At 43.8% G+C, this 26,054-nt stretch overlaps 1 protein-coding gene across 1 annotated transcript in view; it reads right to left on the bottom strand.

Annotated features, from left to right (window-relative positions):
• CRY1 (cryptochrome circadian regulator 1) overlaps positions 1 to 26,054 on the bottom strand; it is a 101,154-nt gene that overhangs the window by 9,483 nt on the left and 65,617 nt on the right. Inside the window, exons 3-10 of the mRNA XM_075008013.1 lie at positions 25,133 to 25,275; positions 22,552 to 22,736; positions 12,466 to 12,554; positions 10,628 to 10,768; positions 10,233 to 10,544; positions 2,543 to 2,694; positions 2,248 to 2,450; positions 1,408 to 1,509 (exon numbers count right to left, since the gene is read on the bottom strand). Coding sequence (XP_074864114.1) covers positions 1,408 to 1,509; positions 2,248 to 2,450; positions 2,543 to 2,694; positions 10,233 to 10,544; positions 10,628 to 10,768; positions 12,466 to 12,554; positions 22,552 to 22,736; positions 25,133 to 25,275 — 1,327 coding nt within the window. The remainder of the gene's footprint in view (positions 1 to 1,407; positions 1,510 to 2,247; positions 2,451 to 2,542; positions 2,695 to 10,232; positions 10,545 to 10,627; positions 10,769 to 12,465; positions 12,555 to 22,551; positions 22,737 to 25,132; positions 25,276 to 26,054) is intronic.

Here is a 26,054-nt window from a genome sequence, read left to right as displayed (position 1 = left end):
GACTTAGGGGTGATTTAATAGCAGCCTTCAACTTCCTGAAGGGGAGCTCTAAAGAAAAGGGTGAGAAACTGTTCTCAGTGGTGTCAGATGGCAGAACAAGGAGCAATGGTCTGAAGTTGGAGGGAGAGGTATAGGTTAGATATTAGGAAAAAGTAGTTCACCAGGAGGGTGGTGAAGCACTGGAATGTGTTGCCTAGAGAGGTGGTGGATTCTCCATCCCTCGAGGTTTCTAAGTCCTGGACTGACAAAGTCCTGGCTGGGATGACTTAGTGGGTGTTGATCCTGCTTTGGGTAGGGGGCTGGACCAGATGACCTCCTGGGCTGTGTCTACACGTGCCCCAAACTTCGAAATGGCCATGGAAATAGCCATTTCGAAGTTTACTAATGAAGCGCTGACATGCATATTCAGCGCTTCATTAGCATGCGGGCGGCAGCGGCGCTTCGAAATTGACGAGCCTTGCCGCCGCGCGGCGCGTCCAGACGGGGCTCCTTTTCGAAAGGACGCCACCTTCTTCGAAGTCCCCTTATTCCCATGAGCTCACGGGAATAACGGGACTTCGAAGAAGGTGGCGTCCTTTCGAAAAGGAGCCCCGTCTGGACGCGCCGCGCGGCGGCAAGGCTCGTCAATTTCGAAGCGCCGCTGCCGCCCGCATGCTAATGAAGCGCTGAATATGCATGTCAGCGCTTCATTAGTAAACTTCGAAATGGCCATTTGCATGGCCATTTCGAAGTTTGGGGCACGTGTAGACGTAGCCCTGATGTCCCTTCCAGCCCTATGATTCTATTGTAGACATATCTGGGGTATTTTGCCATCATGCGTATAGTGGTGGTGCCAAGAATATCCAGTCCCAGAGTACTTGGTAGCAGAATACAAATACATTATAGCAAAACCAGGCCTTGCCTCGAAGAGTTTGTCATCTGATTTAATTTGTTATGTTATCACTGTCACCACACATAAAAGGAGGCAAATACATGTTCAAACATATTGGAAAATTGCTTAAAACGCATTAAAACTTTTACAAGGGTTAAAACCAGTGCTTTTTTTGTGCCAGTACTTGCCGAGCACCAGCACCTCAGCAACCCCAGACCTGGGATTGGCTGAGGGGAGGGAGTGGGGAACCGACTAAGTATCAGCACCTTTTTTAGAAAACAAAAAAGGCACTGGTTAGAACATTCCTAAGTTTTACTTCCTTATACTGAATATACTTATTTTTCAGGTGAGTGGCCTTATCAGCATTTATATGAGCATACAAATATTAGTCTCAGTGGAAGAGAGGATCTGAAAATATTCTTAAGAGCAGTTTCCAGAAAATACTGTTTTTGTGAGGATGGCTGTGGAGCTCACTTAACGAATCTGTGCAGCTTCTCATTTCCAATACTTTCATCAGAATAGGAGATTTTACTTACCACCTGCACTATTACATCCAGATATGCTTTCTCCTGGTGAATACCCCATCAGGCCACCATTTCCATTTCCATTTGGGTTAGAAGGCACTGTTGCAAGAAGACCTAATCAAGGAAACAAAATTTACTGCCAACAATATTGAGGCAAGGAAATATATTTCCCTTTGTATTTATCTTCACTTGGCTCCCACCAGTTTTTTTTAATAGTTTAACTCTATTAGTATGGAGAATTAATTTTCTCTCTACTGTAAATTAGGATATCTGCCCAAGTACTTTTAGGTTATAATTACCTCACTTATCAAAAAATCAGTATTTTTGCAATAAATTTGAATTGCATATATTATATATGGTACATTTTAGTGCAAAAGACATCTATGCATTACAGGAATAGAGACATTATTTAGACAGGCAGATGTAACAGGCAAATGTGCATGAAAGAATGTAAACAAAGGGTTAAAGTTAATTTCGCAAGATTAACCCCTCTGTTTGTGAACAGTATTGTATAACTAAAGTTGCAAGACTTTTCCCATTATAACTTTTTCATGAAAAAGTTCCATCTATACAAAAATATCTGATGCACTAGAGATGACAAGAAACTTTGGGACTAACTGCTTTGGCAGATAGAGACCAGATGCATTGAAACGGAATATGAAGAGGGGAGGGAGAGGGAAAAGGCAAGTGTCACAGTGAGGTTCACAGCTCTTTTAGTCTACTTTACTTGGTTAAGAGAGCTACCACTGACACTGGGCTCCCATCTGGCCCCTATGGCCACAGAATAGGTTTCAAAGCTTGAAGGGGAAACAAAACCTTCAAATAAACATATGACGTATGCTACAGTCATACCTAATCCTCTGTACCGTGAAAGCTGCTGGTAGATTTGTTTCATTCTCTCAATATTCAGGCGGCTTGCCTCTGCATGATTTACCATTGGTTTAGGATAATTAACTCCTATTACACATTTTGCAGCCTTCTGGATACTCTCTGGGGCATTCCAAGGATCATATATATATTTTGCTGGGAAACCTCTAAGGATAGGCAAATAACGCCTTTAAAAGAAAAAAAATGTATTGTGTGAAACATAGCTGTTTAAAGTTCAGGCAACTTCAACGATGGATTTACAATATTTATGTCAAATTACCTGATGTAGTCGCCATTAGGATCAGTTCTTCTACCAAAACCAACAGGACAGTAGCAGTGAAAAAACTGCTGAAAAAATGAGCTACAGGAAAGCCACATCCAGCTTCCAGCATTTACACTCCAATCCGCATCAAGCAGCAGTTCTTCAAACACCTTGAGAAATAAAAGTGTCTAAATGTATTCACATTTTCCACACACACTCCTAAGCCATTGCACAGCAATCAAAATGTCACTAAAGAAAACTGTGCTCTTAAATGCTGAAATCCTGTCTCTTCTGACAGACTTTGTAACATCCAAAGAGTGTTCAATAAATACTTACAGACATACTTCTTTAAAGTCCATTTAAGTGTGATGGTGGAAAAGAGGTATGTCTGGCTTCTGCACTGAAGATTCCAGTCTTCTGGGCTTTCAGGGGATTCCACAACACAGAAGCTGGACATACCTTTGCAAAATGCACTTTACAGATGAGAAATGCAGGCACAGAGAGGTGAAAACTTGCTCAGAGTCACTTAAGAAAGCCAACAGCAAAGTTAGGAACAGAACCCAGGTCTCCTATGTGGTATCCACTAAAGTCACATACTCTCTAACCAGGGGTGTGAATTTTCGTTCCCAAGCAGCTCCATATGTACTCTAATAAAAAGCGACATTAACTTTCTAATTTTTTTTTATACTTTCTAATGCTTTTATAGCTGTTTGGAAGATGGTTCAATTAACAGCTAAAGTTAATAATTAAAAAAGGTGGATGTGGCAGTATCTTATGTTGGATCACATCTTAGTGAAAGAGAAGCTTCTGAGTTTACACAGAGCTCTTCTTCAGGACTGGGAAAGGTACTCAGTGTTGCAGCAAAATATAAGGTAAACAAATTTTTATACATGAGGGAACTCATCTGACAAGGGACCATTCAAGGTGAAGTAGGTAGTTAATAGTTAATATTTACTTATTTAAGAATTCTAAAATTTAGCTTTGACATATGAAGGTTACTTGTAACTGGAGTTCTTCAAGATAGATGCTCTATAGTCACATTTTTGGGACTCTTGCTGATTGGTGCAGAAAGGTAGAATCTACCAGCAGCAATGCCCATTAACAAATGTTCCCTGTAAGTTGTGAGCTTGGGCAGCCACTCAGGAGAGTTTCATGTGCTGCCCAGCTGCTGTTTTCTGTGGAAGTTCCTTACAGAATAAATAATGCTCCCTCAAGCTGCCCTCCTTAGCAAGCTAAACAACTGCACTTAGTATCAGAGAGGTAGCTGACTTAGTCTGTATCTTCAAAAACATCAAGAAGTCCTGTGGCACCTTATAGACTAACACACATTTTGGAGCATAAGCTTTCATGGGCAAAGACCGACCTCATCAGATGCATGATGGTAGTCGGGATTCCCAGAGGTGGATTTACAGAGGGAGTCTCAGTCACGGGGAGGGCCAGAGTTGACAAGTTCTATTCGGTCATGGAGGATGTGGCCCCTTAGCAGTTAATGTGGAGTTGTGATCATCAAGAGAGGAAAAATCAAATCAGTTCAGTCAGGGGGATGCAGCCCATTATCAGCAGCTAATGTGGAGATGTAATTATCAGGAGTGGATAAATGGCTTTTGTAATGGTCCAACCACTCCCAGTCTGTTAAATCCTTGGTTGATGGAGTCAAATTTGCAAATTAATTGCAGCTTGGAAATTTCTCTTTGCAGTTTATTTTTTGAAGGTTTTTTTTTTTGTTGGAGGACTGCTACTCTTAAATCTGTTACTGAGTGTCCAGTGAGATTGAAATGTTCTGTAGGTTTTTGTATGTTACCTTTCCTGATATTTTATTTATGTCCATTCACTCTTTTATGTAGAGACTGTCCAGTTTGGACAATGTAAACTGCAGTGGGGCATTGCTGGCACATGATGGCATACTACATACTAGTAGATGTGCAGGTGAAAGAGCCCTGGATGTTGTGGCTGATGTCAGCTCCTGTGATGACATCACTGGTGTACATATGTGAGCAGAGTTGGTGCTGAGGTTTGTTGCAGGGATTGGTTCCAGGTTTAGAGTTACTATGTTGTGGTCTATAGTTGCTGGTGAGAATTTGTTTCAGGTTGGCGGACTGTGCGTAGGCAAGGACTGGCCTGCCTCCCAAGGTCTGTGAGAGTGAAGGATTATTGTCCAGGATGGGTTGGAGATGACTGATGATGCGCTGCAGAGGCTTTAGCTGGGGGCTGTATGTGATGGCAAGTGGTGTTCTTGTTTTCCTTGTTGGGCCTGTCTTGTAGCAGGTGGCTTCTGGGTACACATCTGGCTCTGTCAATCTGTTTCTTCACTTCCTTAGGTGGGTATTGTAGTTTCAGGAAAGCTTGGTAATGGTTTTGTAGATGTTTCTCTCTCTCTGAGGGATTGGAGCAAATGTGTACAACTGTCAGTGTCTGCAGATTCATCATTTGACAGGAAAATCTTCTTGCCTCTGATTTTCTCAATAACAGAAAGCTGTACTTGTCTATATACTATCAAAACAAAAAAGCAGTAAAGTAGCACTTTCAAGACGAACAAAATAATTTATTAGGTGAGCTTTCGCGGGACAGACCCACTTCTTCAGACCATAGCCATATCAGAACAGACTCAATACTTAAGGCACAGAGAACCAAAAATAGTGATCAATGTTGACAAATCAGAAAAAAAAAAACTTATCAAGGTGAGCAAATCAGAGAGCGGGGGGTGGGGTGGGGGAGTAGCCAAGAATTAGATTAAGCCAAGTATGCAAAATGTGCATCCCGGTTCAAACCACGTGTTAATGTGTCGAATTTCAACATGAGAGAGTTCAGCAGTCTCTCTTTCAAAAACCATGTGAAAATTCTTCCTCAATAAGATGCAAACTAAGTGATTAACAGAATGGCCCACTTTATTAAAATGCAGACTAACTGGTTTGTGGATCAGGAGTGTTTTGATGTCTGTTTTGTGCCCGTTAACTCTGTCTGAGAGAGTTGGAAGTCTGTCCAATATACAAAGCAATGCCCAGATGCCATTCTGTTAATGACTTAAGAGTTTGTGTCTTATTGAAGAATTTTCACACTGCTTTAGAAAGAAAAGCTGCTGAACTCTCTTTCATATTCAAATTTGACACACTAACACATGGTTTGAACTGGGATGCAAATTTTCTGAGACACTATAGGGGCTCTTTGGCATACTTGGCTTAATCTAATTCTTGACACACCCCCCCCGATTTGCTCACCTTGATGATAATTTTTCTTCAGATTTGTCAACATTGATTACTATTTTTGGTTCTCTGTGCCTTAAATATTGAGTCTGTTCTGGTATGGCTATGGTTTGAAGAAGTGGGTCTGTCCCACAAAAACTCACCTAATAAATTATTTTGTTAGTCTTGAAAGTGCTACTTCACTGCTTTTTTGGTTTTGATTTTCTCAGTGTTTTTTCTATATCCTTTGACACTTCTTCAATGCATCTGCTGATGGCATGGTTGGAAAGGAAAACTGGCTACCTCATTTGCTGCTTCTGGACCTATCATAGTGTGGATAATTGGCAGGCTGGGAGAATAAGTTTCAGCAATAGTATACGGTTTTTTGGCTTTAGCAATCAATCTGGCAACATTGAAGCTGGCCTCTAGTGCATGATCTGATACCTTCACTGATGTTCTAATGCAACAGCTTTATTTTGTATTTTGTTCTTGCAACTGTTAAGAAACCATTCATCTGTCTCCAAAGAATCTTTGTTCAGTTATCTAAAATTATATTGTTAGCTTTTCACAGGGCAATTGAGTTTATGTTGTACTGGATACACAAATCCCAAAGTCTTACTGCCTCATGGTAAATTTAAGACAATCAGGTTCCTCCTTTTCTGTTTGCATCATATACAGCTGATATGCTGCCCAGGGTTCTGATAAACTATTTAGAGTGAATGCCTAAAACCAGTTCCACAGAATGTTATTTTTGAGTCAGGTCTAAGACTTTAGAAAATGGTCAAATCCATCAATTTGGAACTGAAGCTTAGTGTCAGGAGCGATCATTTTGTTGTGAATTTCTTGAATTTGCGTTCCATCAGAGCTGATTAAGTTTCCAATTCGTGTTTTCTGCTCCTTTAGGAGTTCTTGGATCCCAGAAGTTTGACATACCATACCTCCAATAATAAAAATGTCTGAAGTCTCTTTTGTCTTTCTTTGCCAGCCTAATATGTGAATATTCTACAGATGGGAAATGGCTCTTCTCAAAACATTTTAAAACATGGAACCTGCATGTCAGATACTGGAAAGACCTGTGTTGTTTCTTACTGGGATCACATGTAAGCAAAAATGAAGCTTTTCCTTAAATCCACAATCTACTCTAAATCTAACCTAATCCATGGACTACTAACTATGAAACTATTAACATTTTACTAAGATACAGACAGTATCAGTGGAATATGTGAGCTGTTGGTTCATGTCCTTTTACTGCTGCAGCTGGAAGTAACTCAGGTGCCAACAATGCCACAACCTCTTTAAACTCTCACTCTCAGAACATAGTTGGACACTAAACGAGGTATGCAGGGGAGTGAGCACTGCTACCAGATGGTTTTACCATCCTGATGCAACAGTCCCAAGAGAGGGAGTACATAGAGGACACCTGAAGAATTTTAAGTTTCCAGTGCTTTCCATGGAGAAAGTGGATCTGATCAATCCTAACTTGCATAAAACCATCTCACCTTGCTTAAAAGCATCATTAAGATTGTTGTCTGAAAGAAAGATAAGATTATTTCTTGAAGGGAAATATGAAACACTGATTTTTTTTTTGGGGGGGGGGGGCGCTTTGAAAGTTCTTTTTCAATACATAAAAATATTCAGCAGGTTTTCCTTTAAAACCTACCTAATCTCAAAATGTCATATCACAATCTAATTCCCTTCCTAGGATAATAAATCTTCCCCTGTACCCCCCAAATATTAACATGATCCAGGACTACAATTAACATGTTCCGCTAGAAATCTAAAATTCAAGTTTAATACACAGCGAAATGTGTGTGGGAAAGAAGGTGTTACTAGGGCAGCAGAAAATGAAAAGGTCTTTCCTTGCTAAATGTGCACTGCATACTTAATTACACATCGCTATTAGAACACCACAGAAAGCAAAAAGAAGAATCTAATCCAGGGGTGAGCAACCCCCAGCCTGGGTGCCAGAGTAGCATGAGAGCTGATTTTTATCAGCACATGAGACAGGAGCTCAGCCCTGCCCCTCCTCCCCTGTGCAGCCAGGAGCTTGCTCAAAGTCATGCTGCCTGTGGATTAACAAAAGACCAGCTAAAGCTACCGACCACCACCTAAATGGTAAAGCTCTGCATCTTTATTTATTAATGAAGCTGTTGTAGGTAGGACTATTAGTGACTTTAAGTAGTATTGCTGGCACTTGGCCCATACGTAGAGGTTAAAACGTCAAATTTCAGCACGCTACCTTGGAAAGGTTGATGACCCCGATCTAAGCAATATCATTTAACAAAAGAAGAATTTTAAAAGATATCTAAAAAAACTTGTAAAATGTTAGGTAAACACCTGCTACTATACCTTTTTATGGAAGCAGTTTGGTTATCTATTTTCTCAAAAATATTTGGTTAAAATAATTTTGAAACATTTTTTTAAATTTAAGCTGTTACCAAATAAGTTTAGAGATACATGGCAGTAGTATCTTTCATTGCACCAACTTTTGCTGGTGAAAGAAAAAGAATGTCAGTACACAATCGAGCCACTAGATGCTCCCCTTCAAGCACACTTGCTAAGATTGTATAACACACTGCAAGAATTAATGGGAGATTCATTCTCACCAGCAAAGGAAGGTTCAAATTATATCTTCTTGTACTACATAAATATGTTCCTTTGTACCTTGGGTTAACAACTCCAAGGGTAAGCAAAGCAATAGCTGCAAGATGTACAACCAAATGAATAAAGTTGTACATTATAAATATACAGACACACAATTTACACATGTATAAACTAATTATGACAACCTGCCTTTGGTTTTTTCATTTAATTACTTGCATAACCAAGAATGCTGTTTACATGTGAAAAAGGAAAAAGACAGTGACCACAACTCAGCTAGCAAATCTATTCATCTTCAAGATCAAACAGAAGGAACTTTGTTTATAATTGTAGTAAGTTTTCAAAAAACAAAAAACAAAATGAAAAAAAAACCTGACCATATTTAGAGATTTTATCATCTGAAACACAACCAAAAATCAAGGACTAAACAAAGACCAAGTAAGTTACTCACCTTGTGGCAGTAACAGCGGTCCTTTGAGATGTGTGCCACCATGACTATGGCTATATTATTGTTGCTATTTTGGGATACATTTGAAATAGCAGCACTATTTTGGAGTGCGGCATTCTGTTGTCGTCACCCCTTCTTGTGAGAGGGGTAGAGGAAACCTTGAAATAGCTCCATATTTTGAATTTCAATGGCACCGAGTTCAAAATAAGATAACTTGAAATACCTTATGAAATTAGTGTTGCGCAAATTGCATATGTTATTTTGAGTTACGGCTACAGTATAGGCTTAGCGTATGGGTGCTCCAGTGTAGATGTATGCACAGCCTGCACCACTGATTAGAGGCACAGGGGAGCACATACACCCACAGTGGAGCACCCATATGGACACTACTCAAAGAAGAAGATGCAAGTACTAAATGCGACTGACACCTTTGTACTCTGACACTGGGTCTACACGTGCCCCTTCCTTTTGAAAGGGGCATGTTAATGAGCGCGTTTGAAAGATGCTAATGAGGCGCTGCAGTGAATATGCAGCACCTGATTAGCATAACGGTGGCCACAGCAATTCGAAAGGGCGGCTTTTTGAATTGTGTGCCGCCCATGGAGATGGGACCTTCCGAAAGGACTCCCCTCCCCCCGTTTTCAAAAGCCCTTCTTCCGATCACCAGACAGGAAGAAGGGCTTTCGAAAACTGGCGGGGGGTCCTTTCGGAAGCTCCCGTCTCCATGAGCAGCGCGTGATTCAAAAAGGCACACTTTCGAATTGCTGTGGTTGCCACTATTCTAAGGAGGCGCTACATATTCATTGCAGCTCCTCATTAGCATATTTCGAACCCGCTCATTAACATGCCCCTTTCGAAAGGAAGGAAGGGGCACATGTACACCCAGCCCAAATGTCCATGTCTCCAGTTTTAGGAAGATATAGACTGACTAATTGAGATTACTCAAAAATCATGTTGTCCACATGTTTGATCCTGATACAGCAAGGCATTGTATGTCTGCGACACTTACTCCTCTTCTCACCCTTAATTGCCATATTGTTTTCCCTACTAATCTGAAAACAAAAGATTGATGATTTCTTTTGGAAGGAGAATGGATGGTATGTTTTGTAAAGAATTTGTATCAATGGATGAATAATCTGCATTTACTCTTATCATAGAACTGTGCAGCTGAAAGTGTCCTCAAGAGATCACCTACTCTTTTCCTCCATATTCTATTTAGATTTTGAAAGAGATTTAAGTTGTTAACTTCAATTTTCAAAAGTTGGGTTACCTAATGTTAAGCACCAAGAGCCACTACTAGACATAAAAAGGGGGTATAATTGGCACTTGAAACTTAGACCTCATCACTCCTACCAGAACTACATGATTTAATATGTTTAGACCACAATCTACATTTAAAAGCTAATGAATTTACTAATGGATCTCTTTCATATGTAATTCTGATTCTCTGTATCAGAAATTCATTAATGAAAAGCTGTACCTTCATTCCTTCTTCCCAACTAATCCACAGGTCACCTCGAGTCAAGAAGCATGCCACAGCATGTCTGGCTAAATGGTGAATCCAACCTTCCTGACGGAGCTGTGTCATAATTGCATCAATCCAAGGAAATCCTGTCCTGCCTTCTGCCCACTTGGCTAAAGCCTCAGGGTTCCTATCCCATGGAATCTGAACACAGATGGGATTTCCCTCCATTTTATCAAAGCGTGGATTATTAGTAGCTGCTGTGTAGAAAAACTCCCGCCACAAGAGCTGGCCATAAAGGGAGAGGGGAGGAGAGCTGTTCTTCTTTACCTGAAAGGCACGACAAAAAGAAAATACTTTCAGTTTTTTTCACTTTATACAAACATGAATAACCGACCAAGCTGAGTTCATACCTTTTTGTATAGGTCTGTTAACTTGAAATAAAAAAGGCGACATGACAGACAGCCAAACCGCAGATAGGGACTAAGTCCTGTGGGACTTGCAAGAAGAGAATTTGCATTCATTCGTGGTCTCTCAAAGTTTGCTACCCAAGCCTTAGAAAAAGGAAAACAAATTGGTAGAATACAGATTAGATGATTCATAGACAGAGAGGAAGATTATAAAGTTGAAAATACAACTGAAACATAACTTGATTAAGAAGCTCTCTTTATACTCGCTTTTTGTGACTAAAACTGCACCTTATGGAAGGTAACTAAACTAAACTCTGTTTTAACTGGTATTCAGTCAATCGGTACTCTCAAACAACTGGTTTTAACAACCACTGCCACCAGGCACTCTCACAGTGCATAGGTTTCTTCTTCCAGGGGGCTGTGCTGCTCACAGCTGGCAAAGGGATCCTGTCCCACCCAGAGCCATCAATGCCGCTTCCCCTTCTTAAGAAGGGACTGGCACTGGGATGCAGGTGGGGAGCCAAAACAAGGCTGATGCATCTGCCATTCCCCAACTCTGCCTGGGGTGGAGAGGGTCCTGGGCTGTTCAGCAACCAGCTGCTGAACCCCTGCGAGAGGGCAGCGGGACGGGTGGCCAGAGCACATGAAGTCAACGCCCTACTCAGTAGCACGGGCCGGAACCTGAGCCACTGGGAGCATCTGAGCTCTGGTGATAAGTGTGGAGGGGGCTGTGGGGACCAGGCTGCTGTGGGCTTTTGAGAGGGAGGCGCTGCTGTAGTGTGGCCTTGAAGTCAGAGAACTGGTGTTGCAGTACTCCCTCTCTCTCATCCATAATATTTTAACATCTGGTAACTTCCCACTCCTGGGGCTGCTAGATCTGAAAGAGTTTACTGTACATTGGAAAAAGCATTTGTATAGATTCTACACTACATGAGATATCATCCCATTTTTATTAATTGTTCAATTTTTATAAAAGTTGAAAGCCTAAATTTTTAAATGACTTTTAAAAATCATTACATAAACCATAACAGCAATTCCATCCATAGCAGGGTACAAGTCTTTTGTTGAAGTTAGTTGGAAGTTCTTTTTTTTTAATCCCCCCCATACTTATTTGTACAAGTTGGACATCTTTGGTCTGGCACATTCAGGACCAGTCAGGTCCTGATAAAGAGTATGTGCCACACTAGGGGAGGTCCCCTGCCACCAGCTCCCAAGCCCAGCTGCTGCCTTCCTGGAGGGGTCAGGCTCTGGCTCCTGATGTGGGGCTCCAACTCCAGTTCTGCCTGCTGCAGGGCTCTGGCCTGCCCCACGGTCCTGGGGCCTGCTGGGGGGAACCACACTGGCACTCCCCTGGGCTGCTGTGTGGCTCTGGTCTCAGCCTGCTGCTAGGGACTCTGGCCTCAGTCCAGATTGCTATGGGCTGTCATGTACTGCTATAGGACTCCTGCCATGCCCCCTTTGCTGCTGCAGGGCCCCACCACTGCTCCATACTGCCAGGAGGCTCCTGCTTGGGCCCCAGGCTTCTTGTGGCCGTCACAAAGCTTCAGCACTGGCCTGCTGCTAGGGAACTCTGGCCCTGGCTCCAAGTTGCTGTGGGCTGCACAGGGCTCTGGCCCCAGCTCCACCCTGCTGCCAGCTCCTGCGGTTCACCGACTTCAACTCCAGTCAGACACTGGCCCAGGCCCCAACCGGCCCTCCTGCCCTTAGGTTCCTAGGCTCTCTAGCCCAGAAGCATCTGTGGTCCTGCCAAACTAGAGTGACGGCTTTCAGAGGTGCAACCTGTGGTAGTAATTAACAGTGGTTTTCAAAATGCCAATTTTGCTTACCACAATACAACATACCTTTCGTTCCAAATGCCTCTCCAGTCGTGTGAGAGCTTCTGTTTCTCCACCTGGCCACACTGCTGAAGGCAAGCCATCTGTATCAAAACCTGATTGAATTAAAAAAAAAATTTTTTTTTAATGTTGTAGCACAGAGTTATCCCAATTCTTGAAGAATAACTGTATCCTGGTTTGAGAACATCACTGGATAGCAGAATACAGCTTTTGAAATGTTTGCCAAAGTGAACAAGTCCTACCAAACCCTATTAAAACATCATTTAGCTGCAAGCATCCTAAGTACAATTTTATGCCCTATTATAAAAGGCAAGACTGGACAGATCTCACTTAAATTCTTCGGCACAGTCAATTAAAAATCGCTCCCAAACTGTTTTCATTTTGGAGTTTTCAACTCTAAATGTTTGGGATACAAGAACTACAGAGTTTCTCTATTTAAATGAGATCCTTTTCCATTAGAATTTTAAGGATGCATAACAAAAAATTAAAGATAGTCAAAATGTTAACAGCTTGTTTTGACAAATTTAAATTTACAATCAAATTTACAGAGACAAGTCTCTACAGTCTCCATGTCTACTCAGCATAATCTGCAGAAAGGGATATTTGGTTTAGATGTTTGAAACGGGTTGAATCTCTCTAATCCAGAATTCTCTCATCTGGCAACATCCGTAATCCAGCATGATTTTAGTTAGCCAGACATCCACTTATCATGGGTATGGCCAAGTTTCCTGTGGTCCCATAAAGTCGTGGCTCCTGGTGTTCTGTGCTGTTATTTAACAGCAATTTACCCCACGTCTGCTAAGAGCCCAGTTATCAGTGGACGTTTCAGTAATGTGCTAGACAACATTGACCTCCCATGGTCTGAAAAATTCTCTCATTTAGCACTGGTTAGGTTCCAAGGGTACTGGAAAAGAGAGGTTCAACTTGTATGAGGAAATATGCTCAAACTATGAGAACTGTGAAGCACTGAAATAGGTTTCTGAAGGAAGCTGCAGAATCCACGTTATTGGAGGTTCTTAAGAACAGGTTAGGTGAATACTTGCCAGTAAAGAGGCAGTTACTCACCTTGTGGAGTAACAATGGTTCTTTGAGACGTGTACCCTATGGGTGCTCCACAGCAGGTGTGTGCGCACCCTGCACCTCTAATAGGAAATTAATTAGTAGCAGTGACCATTTAGTCTGTGCACGTGCTCTCTCCCTCTTATGGCCATCTAACCCTGTGCAGGCAAAACTCCTTCACTTCCTTCTCTACAGCAGCACCCTAGAGAAAACTCTGAAGTAGTGGGGAGAAGGATGGGTTGTGAAGCACCCATAGAGAGAAACATCACAAAAAAACCACCCCACTGTTACTGCTCAAGGTGAATAACTTCCTCTACTACTTCTTTAAGTAGTATCCCTACAGGTGACTCCCAAGCACTACCCACTACTAGAGGCTGAAGGACTGAAATGGAAACTGTTATTGCAGAGTACTATTGGGTTGAAGGTGGCATCAGGGGCTGAACCTTCAGTGATCTCAGTGTTCTGAGAATGCCTGGGCAGAGGCCCAAGTTGCTGCTGCACGAATTCCTTAAAGATATTCCTATCCCAGGAATGTGACCAGGGTAGAAATGGACCTCAGGAAGTGCTTATGGAATATATGGATAGAAACAGGTTGTGCACTTGGTAACAGTGATTAATGCAACCAGAAATCCATTTGGATGGGCTTTGAGCTAATACCTCAGAGCTTCAGGATCTTACTGAGGTGGGGAGGAGAGGGAGATGGATCTGTTAATTCATATGGAAAACAAGCAAAAGTAGGAAGAAACCTGAACTATGCTTCAAGATGAATTGGTCTTTCAACCAAAAAAAAAAAAAACCCCCATGAATGATGGGTGTACCATCAGGGCTGCTATTTCTCAAAAAGGGAAGTCTTGTCAAAGCCCTGAGAACTAGATTAAGGTCACAGTCTGTAGCGGGTGATGCCATATGTGAAAAGTGAGTCCCAGTGACCTTAAAGGAACATATGCATCAGCAGACACTGAGCAATTGTTCACTTGCTGGTGGAATGACATTTTCACCATGAGAGGCACCATAAGGGAGCTAACCAAAAGTTTTGACATCTTTAGGTCTAAAATGTAGTGTAAAATCAGAGGGAGAGAAAATGAGTTTGGGTGTGTAAGTTTAGAATGACAACAAAGCTGGAATCATTTCCATTTTGTAGGCAAGTATGCTGAATAATCAACTTTGGCTGTGTGACAATTCATCTTTTAGCTCATTACAGAATTCTGTGTCTAAGCCATGGAACTAAAGAGCCAGACCTGGAATCAAAGGATCCTCATACTGGGGTGAAGGATCAGCCCAGTTTTGAAAGATCAGGTTAGGAATGGGCCCAGGAGGAACAGGAGGGCATGTGGCCATCTGTGTCAGTAAGAGTCAGATGCATCTCGGCCAAGAGGGGTGATCAAACTAACTCTTGCTTTGTCTAGCTGAATTTTCAACAGACCTTGGACAAAAAAGTAAACTGGGAAAAGGCATACAAGAGATCCCTGTCCTACAGCAGCATGAGGGCATCCCCAGTGAATGCTTTTCCAGGCAAGTCCTGGGCAGCAACGAGGACATTTCTTGTGCCGGTAAGTAGCAAAGAGATCTGTAGTGCGGGTTCCTGAAAGAGTGAATTAATGCATGTTGAAGCACCTCTGCATTCAGTTCCCACTCATGGTCATGACAAACTCTGAAATTGTTGGCTGCAATGTTGTGTATCTCTGGTAGATAGCTGAGAGAAGCACACTGTGATGGATGCACCATTTCCAAAGTCTAAATGCATCCTTGGAGATGGAGAGAGAGATCTGGCACCCTCTTAGTGATATATGAAGAACATACAGGTCATATTAAATCCATCATGACTTTCACATGGATGTTCTTGATGAATGGCAGAAACTATATATAAGCATTCCTGCCAGCCCTTCTCTCTACAAGCATGATATGGAGTGTCACTTCTTTGGAAGGCCCTTTGCCCTCAGTCTTGTTGTTCTTTGGGTGAGTATCTCAGGCTAAGAGGGAAGCACCTGCCCCCGGGGGGGCGGGTGAGTGTGTACCAAGAGGAATGCTCTTGCCTGTACTGCACTGAGGTTGGTGCTGATAAACCCCAGTCACTGTACCGGGGTTACTGTGAGAGTACAAAGAGAACCTGGGTGGAGCAGTCTATACTAACAGTGGTTCACCCCAAAAGTAAACTATAGGAAATTTCATATATGAGGGTTGTATTGAGATACAGAAATAGATCTCTTATAGTTCAAAGGACTGGATATCAAACTTCTTGTTCTAGAGCTGGAATAATGGCTATTAGTGTGACCATCTTGAATGTCTGCACCTTCCTGTATTTGTCTCTAACCTTCTTTCACTTTGAGGATCAGGAAATAATGAGTACACCCCTTTACTCCTGAGTTGTACCAGGACTGGTTCAATGACACAACAAATAATATATGTCCTGATGAAGGAGGTTCTCATGATAAGGGTCCCTGAAGGACAATGGGGGAGGAACATGAACTAAATGGTGTAATTCTCTGAAATAATCCGCAGGACTCATCTGTCAGAAATGATAAAATTGCTGTGAAACAGGATCAGGAGACAACTGAAGGGGCATGACAAGTGCCCAGTTGGCAGCTGTCATTGCTAGGTATAATTTTTCAGGCCCTTGACAAAGGCATCAAAAGTGGTTAGAGATGGTTTCAGAGGTAGAAGGTTGGGGAGCAGACTGTTTCCATTTTTGAGCCCTGGTCTTCTTACATTGCAACTCAAAACAATGTTGAGTTGGTCGGTTTTGTGTGGCTAAGAGTTACATTTTCTCTTCCGTCCTGCAGTGTTGATTTCTCAGTAGTGTAATGTGGTCCAAGAATCCTTCAGGATGTAGAAAGAATCTCTGCAACAAGTTGAGGCCCTTCATATTGAAAATCTTCTGCACCACTCTGGGCAACCCAGAAAGGTGCAAGGCAGAAGCCTGCCTCAGTACCACTGTTATGAAGACTCGGTGGACCCCTGTATCAGTTACATACAGTACTGTTTCTAGCACCAATCTGGTTGTTAGCTGATCCTCTTTAAGGATGGCCTAAAACTGCTACTTTTGTGTCTCCAGTAAATGTTCCAGCAACACACAGTTTCCCATAACTTTAAAAAAAAAAAATGGGCATTTGGCCAGAACAGTTTTATAATCAACAATTTAAACTGTAAAGTCACTGAAAAATATTCTGTCCTGCCAAACCCAATTGCATGGGATTGAGTTGGCATTGAGTTGCTTGATTCACGCATTAACCACATCCACTATGTGGAAGTAGCGCTGCAGAGGCTGAAATAGTAAGTCTGCCACTTCAGGAGAGAGGTGAATGTGTGTGTGCGCTGATATAGCGGCAAGGTGGACCTTTAGCGAGGATAGAGAAAGCCCGTCTCATTTGAGGTCCAATAGGTATTCTAGTATTACAGTTATAGGAATGTCAAGGGAAGCTAACTGTTTGGCGGAACACCAGGCTGTAAAGCGTGTCCATTTCTGTTCGTAAGTCCTCCTGGTGGAGGTCCTTTGGCTACACTCCAAGGACTTGTCGTACTCCCTCCGTACACATGCTCTCTAAGGCGCTGAGCCATGGATTAACCATGCTTGTAGGCGTAGTCCCTGCGGGTGCACTATGGACCTCTGAGCCTGTGTGAGTAAGTCCGGCGCCACTGGTAGGGGGAGTGGTGGACAATCCGACATGCGCAGAAGCAAGGGAAACCATTGTTGCCGGTCCCAAGTTGGAACTATGAGTATCATGCGAGCTCTCTCCCTTCTGGCTGTCTGCAGAACCTTGTGGATAAGCGTTGTGGGGGGAAATGCGTAGAGTAGAGGGCCCTTCCATGAAATCATGAATGCGTCCCCCAGGGACCCCCACCCTATTCCTGCTCTGGAGCAGTACTGGGGGCACTTCTTGTTGTACTGGGTGGCAAACAAATCGACTTAGGGAAACCCCCATGTACGAAATATGCGCCGTAGCAGGTCAGAGCGGATCTGCCATTCGTGCGTGAGTGCGAAGCGCCTGCTCAGCTGATCTGCCTTCACGTTGTGGGCGCCCGGCAAGTACAAGGCTTTCATCGTTATGTTGGCGATGCACCAGTTCCACAATCGGACTGCTTCCGTGCATAACGCACGGGATCGTGCCCCTCCTTGTCGATTGATGTAGAACATAGTGGAGGTATTGTCGGTATTGATCCCGACTACTTTGCCGTGCAGGTATTCCTGAAAATGTCCGCACACACTGAACACTGCTCTGAGCTCCAGTATGTTTATGTGCAGTGTCTGTTCCGCAGGGGACCATAGCCCTTGCGTCACCTTGCTGCCAATGTGCACTCCCCATCTTATGTGGGAGGCGTCAGTTGTAAGAAAAATAGAAATTTGTGGTTGGTGGAAGGGCACCCCCACTAGTAGGTTCTTGGGGTTTTCCCACCACACTAGCGATCTGCGCACCTCCGTCGTGGGATGCCAGTTTGTAAACACTTGCCAGTCAATGCCAGTGTGGGATGCCAGTTTGTAAACACTTGCCAGTCAATGCTGCAGGCTTCGCATGTGTAACCTGGCATTCTGTACCACAAACGTCACTGCCGCCATGTGCCCCAACAGTTGCAGGCATGTTAGGACCGGCACCGCGGGGCTGTACATCATGACTTGCACCAGGGAGTTGATGGCACGGAAGCGGGCGTTGGGCAGGTATATTCTTGATGTGATAGAGTTTATGCATACCCCTATGAACTCTATATCTTGCGTGGGTTCGGTCTTTGACTTTGCGAGGTTGATAACTAGGCCCAGCAAAGTAAACGTGTTCGCGGTGACGCGTATCATGCGTAGGACCTCTGCCTTTGAGGCCCCTTTCAGTAGGCAGTCGTCCAGATATGGAAAAATAAACACCCCATCTGTGCAGGTAGGCTGATACCACTGCCAGGGTTTTGGTAAAGACTCTGGGTGCCGAAGATAGGCCGAACGGAAGAACCCTGTACTGGAAATGTTCCCCACCGACCATAAAGCGGAGTAAGCGTCTGCGTGCTGGGTGGATTGTTATATGAAAGTAAGCGTCTTGTAAGTCGAGGGCTGCAAACCAGTCTCCATCATCCAGTGCCGTAAGTATGGAGTCAACTGTAATCATCCGAAAGCGCTGCTTGCGCAAGTAACGGTTGAGGCCCCGTAGATCCAAAATCGGCCTCCAGCCTCCTGTTTTCTTCTCTGTTAGGAAGTAGAGTGAGTAAAAACCTTTCCCTTGGAATTGTTTCGGCACTCTTTCCACCGCCCCTATGAACATGAGGTGATCTACCTCCTGCTTCAGCCTTGCCTCGTGGGCAGCGTCCCTGAGATGAGGCCGGGGGGGGAGGTTTCGTCAGTGGAAGTGACTGGAAGGGGATCGTGTAACCCGTGGTTATAATTTCTAGCACCCATTTGTCTGTTGTGATCTTTTGCCATTGGGAGTGGAACAGTTTGAGGCGATGATGGAACATGAGATGAGAATGGCATTGAGCGATGGTGTTGATAGTGCAGTCCTCAACATACCCGTCAAACTTGCTATCTCTGGGCTTGCCCCAAGGGTGTACGGCTTTGTTGAGAACGTCGCCTGGGGGCCCTGTACTGCTGCTGCTGTTGATGGCGCCCTTGGTCATAGCCTCGCTGATATTGTGCGCACTGTGGTTGGTAAGCATAGCGTCTTTGCTGAGGATAGAATTTATTTTTCTTTTATGGGGGAGTATAAATACCCAAGGTCTTAAGTGTGGCCCTCGAGTCTTTGCTGGAGTGGAGGACCAAGTCGGTTGAGTCCGCAAACAGCTTTTGCTTGTCAAAAGAAGATTCATGATCTTTGCCTGTAGGTCTCTGGGGATACCGGATGTCTGGAGCCAGGATTCCCTACGCATTACCACTGCTGTGGCTGTTGAACGTGCCGCTGTGTCCACCACGTCCAGGGCAATCTGGACACCCGTCCGTGATGCCGCGTAGCCCTCGTGGACAATCGCCTTTAACACTGGCTTCTTGTCCTCCAGAAGTGAATCCAAGAGAGGAGTGAGTCTAGAATAACTGTCAAAGTTATGGTTTGATAGATGTGCCGCGTAATTTGCCACTCTCAATAATAGGGTAGAGGAGGAGTAGACCTTCCCGCCGAACAGCTCTAATTTCTTAGCATCTTTATCCAACCCCCCTGATTTGTACCGAGACGTCTTCGACCTCTGCTGGGATGATTCGACCACCAAAGAATAGGGTTGTGGGTGGCTAAACAGGAACTCCATGCCCTTGGCTGGGACGAAGTACTTCTTATCCGCTCTCTTGTTCGTAGGCGGAATAGAGGCCGGAGTCCACCATATGTTAGTGGCTGACTCCATAATGGCTTTGTCCAGCGGGATAGCGATTTTAGATGAAGCCAGGGATCTCAAATTTTTCAGGAGTTTATGGTGCTTCTCCTGCACCTCTGCTATCTGAATGTCCTGCGTGAATGCTACTCTTTCGAACAGCTCCTGGAATTGTTTAAGGTCATCCAGAGGGGAGACATCCCCAGGGGCAATGGCCTCATCTGGGGAGGATGAGGAGGAACCGCTGGGGTAAGCCTCCCCCAAATCCTCTGGCTCCCGAGTTCAGTGGTATACTTGCTCCCTGGTGGGCTGTGAAGAGAAGTCTCGGGACTCTGGACCTAATTCCCCCTGGGACAACTGCGTTCCCGTCCCAGAGCGAGAGTGTACACGGGAGTATTGACGAGTAGCAGGAGAGGAACTGCCCCTGGATCTAGACCTGCGGTGTCTGTGTTCAGCATGATGAGGACGACCATAGCAACATGGGCAAGGGCCCGGTGATGGAGACCTGGACCACGATCGGGGAGTGTACCCATGATGTCTGGGAGAGCGGGATCTCCGTGATGACATTGATAGTGGTAAAGCTGGTTTGTGATAGTACTCAAGGGGATCCATGCCCAAAAATGGTGAAGGTGGCCTGAGCCACGGCAAAATTGGTTGGAGGAACGGAGAGGGAGGCCCGAAATAAGCCGGTGGAGTTGCCGCCCGGCGGTGCGGCATGTATATCTCGGGAGAGGGGGTGGTGATAGGGGCACCACAGCCCTGCCTGGAGATGGACTAAGGTGCTGGGTTTTAGCTCTAGCCTTGCCCCTCCCATGCCGGGGATCTCGGCCCTGTTGTCGGCACCGCGCTCAGCACTGTCAACAGCGGTGCCGCACGGGTAGCTTCCTCCGGCGCCGGTAGGCCCCGTGCTGGGTGCCCCTGTGCCGTCGGCGCTGCGGGAGCCGGTGCCGCCAATTCCGGCGCTTGACGTGCTGGCGCTCGCGGCGCCTTCCGTGCTGCCTGCTGTGTAGTCAGAGGCCCGGCCTTGGCCACGTGCGCTGCTGCGCTGCCGCTTTCATCAGCTCACGGCTGGGGGCTCTGTGTTCCGCCCGTCCTGCTTGCTGGGACCGCCGGCAAGGATTGAGCCAGGGAGAGTTTCCTCCTCTTCTGCACAGAGGGGGTCAAAGAGGCTGCCTTCCTTTTATGCAACCCAGAGGGCCCTTCTGTGTAAGGCTTCTCTGGCGGCTCAGGCTGGAGGGCCTTATCAAACAAGATCATTTTGAGCCTCATTTCTCTGTTCTTCCCGGCCCTGGCTGTAAGCTTAGCGCAGTGGGAACACTTCTGGGTAACATGAGACTCCCCCGGGCAATGAATGCATTCACTATGCCCATCTGAGGCCAGTATAGCTTCGCGGCATGACTCACACTTCTTAAACCCCGAGGAAGCCATTGTGGTGAGTCTTTACTGTTAATAGGGTACTTAGCCACTAATCAGTGCTTTCTAACCCAGAACAACATTCACGGCCTTCAGGGCAGCGGACAGCTTAACAGCCTATTGTCCGCCCCTCTCTCCTTCGTTCCTCTTCTCTCTGCTATTTAATATGCTCTTCTCTTTCTTTTTTTTTTTTTTTTTTGTCTAATAGTGACAAACAACGAACTAACACATAGAAACAACTATCTTATCTGTCTCACGCTTTAGCCGGAGCGGATTCCGTCTGCAGCCGATGGCGGTTGAGAAGGAACTGACGGGGACAGGATCGCGCACATGACCGAGGGTGCGCAAGGGAGCGGCGCACATCGGCACATGCGCGATCCAATAGAAACTGCTAGAAGAATTCCGATCTGCGGCACCGGGCGAGCCCAACACCTATTGTGGAGCACCCACGGGGACCACTCGAAGACGACAGACATTTATTTGAAGAGCAGAAAAATTCTTTTAAAATGTTTCAAAATGATTTGTTAGGGTCTGTATATTTTTAAGAGGTCTTATCACAGAAACTCATGGTGAATGTCAAAGTTTGATTCTCAGTATTCCTCTCGTTAATCATTATTTGTTTAATTAGAAATATTTTCACATCTACACTCGCGTTGCGAGATTAAAATGACAATGATAATTAAACAGATTATTACCACAAACAATATTTAAATATTGATGGCAAAGCTGTTACTATTTATTTGATCAATTTATTATACAATTGCACATTTTACTTTTTCTTTTATTATAAAAACAAAACTAAGTGACTTGAATTGGACTAGACTAGACAGAGCAGTGGAGGTTTGACAAGATTTTTCCCAGACACTTCTGGTGACAGCCTGGAGTCAATGTCATATCTGCTTGTGTTTAACAGAAGGGACTGAAGACAAAATACATTAGAATTTAGAAGAGAGTCTTTATTATTTTGTTTACTTTATCATAATGTCTTTTTAGCTTTGCAGAAACAGGCTTTTATCACTGGTTTGCATGAATACAGGATGCTATCCTGAAGCACAAGAATAGGGCAAATGTTTAATACAAAAGAAGAGCTGTTAAATAAGCATATTAGCTAAGTACAATGTTTTAAAGCAAGTGTGCTCTAACTGTGGTCTGATATTACAGGAATATTGGTATGTTACAGGAAAACAAAAAACACAGAGCTTCCCCCATCTATTTAGCCTCGTACCAAAAGAAGCCAGGAAGTCTTGGAGTCACCTGGACACGGTTTCCATCTTTGCTGTATGACATTTCCTAACTAATATCTAAAATGTTTTTAACATCCTTCAATGCACGAATATACCTCTTATAACATACCTAATTCTTCTAGAGATGGAACACCATATTTCTCATCATGGTCATCAGAAACTGGAGTAGTACATTTTTCCATTACTTCGGCAGTGATGGTTTCCACTGGCATCTCCAGTGGTTCCATTCTACTGATTAAAGTCTGAAATCTTTTATAGGTAAGAGGTGGCTGTCCTCCATTTAATTCTATAATCCTGTGTTCAAAAAACAAATACATTCATTTCATACAAGTGCACATTACAAATTTATATACATGTACACAGATGTATACAGGAAATTTGTTCTGAACTGTGGTTTGAATTATTTTATTTTTCTATATACACATTAAATCAGCCAGTTAAACTGTAATTATACTACTCCAGTCCTACTACCGAGACAGAAGGCCTTGATCACATAAACAAGGTGATTATTATTATTCTTGCTTTCTGGGTTAAAAAGCCTCTCATCAGTTAATGAATAATAAATAAAAAGGTAAATACACACCCATCTGCAAACAGATTACAGACAGCAGTAAAAATAAAGTAACTGCCAAGACATACATTCAAGCCACCAATTAAGGGCTTTAAAACTGCATTTAGGAAATAAATACTAGAGGTATTCCAAAGGAAAATTAGGGTAAGTTCAGTTAGGAAAAAAATAAGATGTAATGATTTTAAGAGCAGCCATTGTACGTGTATGCGCACGCCCCTCACCATGCTCCTACACTTCACTCTTCCCTCACAAGCAAAGTTTCTTCTACGCTGACTGGCTACACAGTTGGCTAATAAACCCCATGCAGGGGCTTACTGTTGCTGCACAGGGAACTAGCAGCAACCAAGGGTCGGCGGAGAGACCTCTCTCCCCTTAGCTACAGCAGCTCCCTGCTGGAGCCAGAGGGGCACTCCTCCTGCCAGCAGCAGGTAACTGCTGTGGCCAGAACAGAGAAAGGGGTCAGATTAAGAAAGGGGCTTTAGGGGTTGTAGCCCAGGACACCAGGCTAAAGGGGGCCTGTGAAGCCCCTTTGTTCTGGACCAACCTTTTCTGGCAGCAGGGGCAGGAGGCAGCTCCACATACTGAGGCACCTTCCCTCCTTCTCCCCACCTTATTGACCAGAAACTGTGGCCAATGGGAGCTGTGGGGCATGGTGGAGCACTACCTGCAGGCCAGGGCCAGCTTTCCAGAGCCACCTGTACTGTACCTCCACCAAACGAGAGCTGCCCCAGGTATGTGCCCTGTATCCCAATTCACTGCCCGAGCCCCTAACCCCCTTCACCACACCCTACATCCCAAACCTGAGCCCCCACCTGCATCCCAACTCCTGCCCTGACTGCCCACCTACTGCAAACACCTACCCTGTGTCCACTGCTCCCGCACTCCACACCCCTTCATCCCAGCCTGAAGCCCCTTCCGACACCCAAAATACCTTATCTCCAGCCCCACCCCACGGCCTGCATCACCAGCCAGAGCCCTCATCCACCCCACAAGCCTGAGCCCCCCACCATACTCCACACCCCTCACCCACGTCCACACCACAGATTGTCCATGTGCAGAATTAATTTTGTTATGTGCACCAACATGAAGATGATGTGTTGCCCATTGTCTCCATATTGGTGTACATGACAAAATTTGTTCTGCCCATGGACATAAAAAATTTGAAGGAACACAGCTCAGGAATACACAAACAAATCCTTATATAGAAGCACTGAATGGTAAAACCATATTATGCCCAGGGAGCTGCATTTTTTGTTTGTTTCTAAACAGCTTAGCTAATTTTTCCCCTCATACTACTGAAGAAAGGGCAACCCCTCAATTCAAATAATGAAACAAAAATACAAATGCAAGAAGCTACTAGAAAGATGTGAAATAAATTACTTTTAGATTAACTAATATAGTATAAAACTGGAAGCCGCAACATAGTTAATAAATATATCTAAATCTCAATGGGCCCAATACTTTACATTTTGTCCATTATGTATGTATAAAAAGGGGGTTAAAGTACTAATCCATTAAAAATAGTGATCAGTAAAAAAATGTAAGTAGGACCTTGAGCAAGGCAATATGGTGATATCAAGCGATCACCAATAACTTTCCAGATACACAATTGGTAAAAAGGGAATGTGTGAAAAACATTCAGTTCATAACTAGCTGATTAGAAACAGTACAGGACTTTCAATCTTAGCATATTTGCATACTGAAGATTAAAATAACTGAGGGAATCATATTAATATTGATGTTTAGTATTCTTAGCAGGTTCTTTATCACCCTGTAGAATGAAAGAACACAACGGTTAAAAAGTGGTATATAAAATGAACTATATGCAAAAGCCAATATTTAAAACATAATAAATCCTATTTACTATTAGGCTGATTGTAGCATATTTTATCTTCCCTGACCCATTTTGGAGTTCAAAATTCTACTTCGTATTGAATTAGGTTGTCATCATTTCACTGCGGATGGTGAGGAATGAGAGAGCAGGAAGAATGAAATCTAAATAGCACATAGTAAAGAAGACTGCAATTTGCACATTGTGGTTTCTGTGCAAAACAATGACTGACCACTGCATAACAGACACACATTGCTACATTTTCAACTTAAGACAGTCAGAACTTACTTGTCTAAGTCATATAACGTATGTGAAATTCGTACAATGACCTCCACTCCAGCTTCACTAGCCAGCTTCTTAATTGCTGCATCCCTCTCCTTCCCAAATGGCTCAGAATCATATTCAATAGAAAGTTTTGCAATGTTCCATTCCTGCAATTCAGGAAAAGAAGTGTTAAGTTAGAAACACCAGTCACCATGCGGTGAAGAGGAAAAGACATTTGTTTGCCTATAACTACGTTGACAATAATACAGTCACACACACCAGCAAATTCAAAAATCTCAATAGCAGCAGAAAACAAACTAAAAGCCAGGCTCCCTCTACCCATTTTTCAACATACACACACACACACACCCCCCATAGAGCTGGAAGGGACCTTGGGAGATCATTGAGTCCAGTCCCCTTGCCAAAACCAAGCACCATCCCCAAGAGATTTTTTTTTTTTGTTGTTGTTAATCTATTTGCCCCAGATCCCTAAATCGTCTCCTCAAGGATTGAGCTCACAATCCTGGGTTTAGCAGGACAATGCTCAAACCACTGAGCTATCATGCAGCTAAATTCCCAGACAGAATTAATCCAGAAATTATTATACAATATGAACCTCTCTCTAGTTTGACACTCTCTTGGCTGGCAACATAGGTAATCCAGCATGATTTTAATTAGCTAGATGACCACTTACCCTAGGTGTGGCCAAGTTTCCCGTGGTTCCATAAAGTTTCTTTATAGTCATGAGTCCTGGCTCTCAGTGTTCTGTGCTGTTATTTGGCAGTAATTTACCCCTAAATGTCTGTAAGTGCCCAATAACCAGTAGAAGCATCGGTAACGTGCTAGGCAATACTGACCTCCCATGGTACAGAAAATTCTCTTGTCCAGCTCTGGTCAGGTCCCAAGAGTGCCGGACAGGAGAAATTCAATCTGTAGTGACTTTTAA

This window comes from Carettochelys insculpta, chromosome 1 (assembly GCF_033958435.1).
Source record: "Carettochelys insculpta isolate YL-2023 chromosome 1, ASM3395843v1, whole genome shotgun sequence".
NCBI classification, from domain to species: Eukaryota; Metazoa; Chordata; order Testudines; family Carettochelyidae; genus Carettochelys; species Carettochelys insculpta.
This window is presented reverse-complemented; position numbering and strand designations above follow the sequence as displayed.